Raw genomic sequence first — 3,876 nt, forward strand, 5'->3', positions numbered from 1 at the left:
TCTGATCAGAAAAGGCTGCTGCTTCGTGTAGAAGGAGAGGGTGAGCTCTAGCTTGCAGTTCCCTGGAAAGCTGTCTATAGAAAAGACACTCTGGTCCCACATGTCACCAGGACTTACGTTTTCATGAAGGTTCGATTTCTCTGACACTATTCTTACATTTCTCCTTTAAAAAATATAAAGTGCTTTTGGGCACATGCTGACAGGTAACTGAAGACTGCAAAGAAATATCTCCAAATGTCATGGCCGAAGGAGAGAATGAAGTGAGATGGGATGGGCTGCGCAGTAGAGATTCAATTACTAGAGAGACAGCACTGGAAAATATTAGGCAGGTCATTTTGAGAAAAACTGAGTATCTTCGTTGGGTGAAAGAGACACCTTATCGTCCATCAGACGGGCTTTCAGATGCTGGTTCTTTGGATGGGTTGAAGAAGCTTCTTGCTCATCTGCTTATGCTTTTTTCTAAGAGGTGTCCCTTTAAAGATGTAAGAGAGAAAAGCGAGTTTATTTTGAAGAGCGTCCAGGAACTTGGAATTAGAAGTCCTCGACCACTGGGACACGCACCAAGCAGATTTATCCCAGAAAAGGAGATTCTTCAGGTGGGGAGTGAAGACGCACAAATGCATGCTTTATTTGCAGATTCTTTTGCTGCTTTGGGTCCTTTGGATAACATTACATTAGTGATGGTTTTTCACTCACAGTATTTGGAAAGTTTCTTAAAAACTCAACACTGTCTACAGCAAATGGATGGGCCATTACAAATGCATTACCGGCACTACATTGGAATAACGGCTGCAGCAAGACTTCAGTGCTCCTACTTAGTGAACCTCCATGTAAATGATTTCCTGCATGTTGGTGGGGACTCCAAGTGGCTTAATGGCTTAGAGAATGCTCCTCAAAAACTACAAAATTTAGGAGAACTGAACAAATTGTTAGCCCATAGACCTTGGCTTATCACTAAAGAACACATTGAGCGACTTTTAAAAGCTGAAGAGCACAGCTGGTCCCTTGCAGAACTGGTACATGCAGTAGGTCTACTCACACTATCATTCTCTTGCCTCGTTCACATTTGGCTGTGGAATCAGTCCAGAAATTCATTGTGATGGTGGCCACACATTCAGACCTCCTTCTGTTAATAACTACTGCAGCTGTGACATTACAAATGCAATCACAGTGTGGAAGAGAATCAGGTCAACTCAGCTGGAAATGTTTTGATAAGTGATTCCTTTTTTGAGGTCAAAGCCCTCATGGAAAAGATGAGGCAATTACAGGAATGTCGAGATGAAGAAGAGGCAAGTCAGGAAGAGATGGTCTCATGTTTTGAAATAGAAAAAAGAGAGAGCATGTTTGTCTTCTCTTCAGATGATGATGAAGTTACACCAGCAAGAGATATATCTCATCACTTTGAGGACACTAGTTATGGCTATAAGGATTTCTCTAGACATGGGACGCATGTTCCAACATTTCGAGTCCAGGACTATTGCTGGGAAGACCATGGTTATTCTTTGGTAAATAGCCTTTATCCAGATGTGGGACAGTTGATTGATAAAAAATTTCACATTGCTTACAATCTTATTATAATACAATGGCAATGCACAAACATGTTGATACCTCAGGGCTCAGACAGGCTATTTGGAACTATATTCACTGCATGTTTGGAATAAGATATGATGACTATGTCTATGGTGAAATTAACCAGCTATTGGATCGTAGCTTTAAAGTTTATATCAAAACTATTGTTTGCACTCCTGAAAAGGTTACCAAAGGAATGTATGATAGCGTCTGGAGGCAGTTCAAGCACTGCGAGAAGGTCCATGTTAATCTGCTTCTTACAGAAGCTAGGAGGCAAGCCGAACTCCTTTATGCTCTGAGAGCCATTACTCGCCATATGACCTGATGCCTTTCCTTCATTAAAGATGATGGAATAATCAGCAGATATAGTCTACGAGGGAAAGGTTCTAAGCCCCAGGACCAATGGTAGATAAAAGAATTCAGAAATCCATTGTGCCACCATTCCTTTAGTTTCTGCTATTTTACTGTGGAAATACCACTGTTGGCACGAGCAGTGAATACTTGGCAGCTTCAAGTTTAGAGCTGTGAAGAAGGGTTGCCGTTCACAGTATTTTGCTTTTTGAAGTACAAGATGCTGTATGACTGTTTTAATACAGCAAATAGTAGCTCTCCAAACCCTGTTGCTTTTCTGTTTTAAATAAGATAACAAGAATTGGAGCATGCAAATAATGGGACTTAGAAAATGACGTAAGCCTTTTTACACAAAGAATTTTAGATCTTGGTGCTGCTATTACTGTTGGTGGAATAAATAGAGTAGCTGTTCCAATTAAGCTATTAGTAATAAAGTGAACGCTGCTACTATCTGAGCCTATATACATAATTTTTCTGGTTTCAAATTAAACTTGCATATGTATTAATTTCATTGCATCTAAAAAAGCATAGAATTATTACTCATAGCTCAGCAAAGACTGTTTTGATGGTAACAGTTCAATTCTTTCAGTATAGTTTTTTTCAAATTCAGAGTTATTGGATGACATTAATTACACTGTCATTCTTAAAGATTTCCTTCAAAAAGCAATCTTAAATGTAAATGAAAATGTGTAAATTAAGAAAAGCTGGCTATCTCTTGACATGCTGTTTCTCAAGATCCCCTGACACTGGAGGGCAGCTATCTTGTGCAGTGTTTTTGTTGCCTCCCGGGAGTTGTGGGAAATGTGACTATAGTCTGCTGCACAGCCCGGGTGCATGCTGCTCCTGCCCCCCTCATTGACCCCACTTTAAAGGTGTGCACTCCGTAAGTAATAAAGCTGAAAAATATTTTCAATCAGGTTATTAAACTTGATTTACAAAGATGTTGTTTGTTTGAAATGCACACAGGTTTGAAAAAAATGTGTTGAGTACTTTGTATTCTGGAAGCCTGAACTGCTTTTGAAGTCTGTCAGTATTATTGGTATTTTTCAATAAAGAAAACTTTTCTCCAAAAAAATAAAAATTAAAAAAATAAATAAATTGATAAACATCAGAGAAAAAGAAGGTGTTCGAATCAAGAACATAAGATTAATAATAAGGCAAATATTAATGAAGTAATATGAGGATTTTATGAACAATATTGTGCCTATGCAATTGACAATTTAAATGATTATGAACATATTCCTTGAAAAACATATCTTACAAAAGCTATCGCTATGTTGGGTTTTGTGAGAACCTCTGAAATATATTGTTGAAAGGATTACATATGTCCCCTTTTCCCCCTGTTGTCCTCTCCCAGCCTGTACCTGCCCCCAACCCTGGCCTTCACCCTGATACATTGTCTGTGTCCATGGTTATGTTGATATGCATACAAGTTCTTTGGTTAATCTCTTCCCCCTCAACTGTCCCTCACCCCCCGCCCAACCTCCCCTGCTTTCCCTCTTAGGTTTGATGGTCTGTTCGATGTTTCTGTGTCTCTAGATCTATTTTTGTTCATCTGTTTATGTTGTTCATTATATTCCACAAATGAGGGAGATCATGTGATATTTATCTTTTTCTGACTGACTTATATCAATTAACATAATGCTCTCCAAGTCCATCCATGCTGTTGCAAATGGTAAGAGTTCTTTCTATTGTACAGCAGCGTAGTATTCCATTGTGTAGGTGTACCACCCATCTAATCCATTCATCTGCTGGTGGGCACTTAGGCTGTTTCCAAATCTTAGCTATTGTAAATTGTGCTGCTATGAACATAGTGGTACATATGTTCTTTCTCATTGGTGTTTCATGTTTCTTGGGATATATTCCTAAGCTAGGAGTTACTGGAGTTTTTACAAAGTAGAAATTGAACTCCCATTTGACCCAGTAAAACCTCTGAAATAATTTCCATTGAATCCC

At 38.9% G+C, this 3,876-nt stretch overlaps 1 protein-coding gene across 1 annotated transcript; it reads left to right on the forward strand.

Annotated features, from left to right (window-relative positions):
• Positions 1-239: 239 nt before the first annotated feature.
• Positions 240-1,894, forward strand: LOC307109761 (sestrin-1-like; the record flags this gene model as incomplete). The annotated part of the gene is given in 4 exon segments (XM_079788640.1): positions 240-1,036; positions 1,038-1,159; positions 1,162-1,569; positions 1,572-1,894. Coding segments are annotated over 4 exon segments (1,650 nt in total).
• Between the last annotated feature and the right edge of the window lie 1,982 nt (positions 1,895-3,876).

This window comes from Cnephaeus nilssonii, assembly GCF_951640355.1.
Source record: "Cnephaeus nilssonii genome assembly, chromosome: 13".
In the NCBI taxonomy this organism is placed as follows: Eukaryota; Metazoa; Chordata; class Mammalia; order Chiroptera; family Vespertilionidae; genus Cnephaeus; species Cnephaeus nilssonii.